The sequence below is a fragment of the Calidris pugnax genome, unplaced genomic scaffold (genome assembly GCF_001431845.1).
Source record: "Calidris pugnax isolate Ruff unplaced genomic scaffold, ASM143184v1 scaffold300, whole genome shotgun sequence".
NCBI lineage: Eukaryota > Metazoa > Chordata > Aves > Charadriiformes > Scolopacidae > Calidris > Calidris pugnax.
Window position 1 is genome coordinate 381,045 of NW_015091014.1, and position 482 is coordinate 381,526.

The 482-nt window shown below is 64.5% G+C and overlaps 1 protein-coding gene across 2 annotated transcripts in view; it reads left to right on the plus strand.

Annotated features, from left to right (window-relative positions):
• Positions 1 to 482, plus strand: part of GALNT6 (polypeptide N-acetylgalactosaminyltransferase 6) — a 22,102-nt gene that overhangs the window by 13,443 nt on the left and 8,177 nt on the right. For both annotated transcript variants that reach the window (XM_014955672.1, XM_014955671.1), the window contains exon 3: positions 152 to 324. In XM_014955672.1, coding sequence (XP_014811158.1) covers positions 152 to 324 — 173 coding nt within the window. The remainder of the gene's footprint in view (positions 1 to 151; positions 325 to 482) is intronic.

A 482-nucleotide genomic window follows, 5' to 3' on the forward strand; every position in this document is an offset into this window, starting at 1 on the left:
CTGGAGGCTGGGGGGGCGCGGGGGAGAGGTAGAAATTCATTAAAATCCAAGCAGCGACGAGCTGAGACCCAACGGGGCCGGGAGCCGCTCTGCTGCCGTGGGGTTTGGGGGGCACGAGGGGTGTTAAACCCCCAGCTTTTCTCCCTGGCAGGTGCATCGACCAGAAATTCAAGCGGTGCCCCCCCCTGCCCACCACCAGCGTCGTCATCGTCTTCCATAACGAAGCCTGGTCGACGCTGCTGCGGACGGTGTACAGCGTCCTGCACGCCTCCCCCGCGCTCCTGCTCAAGGAGATCATCCTGGTGGACGACGCCAGCACCGATGGTGAGTGGGGGCCATGGGGGGGGAGGGGTTGTAGGGGCTGTAGGGATGCAGGGAGCCATGGCAGGGATGCGGGAGGTGGAAGGATGCAGGAGCTGTGGCGGGAATGGGGGAATCAGAAGGATGCAGGAGCTGGGGGGGGATGAAGGACCTACAGAGGG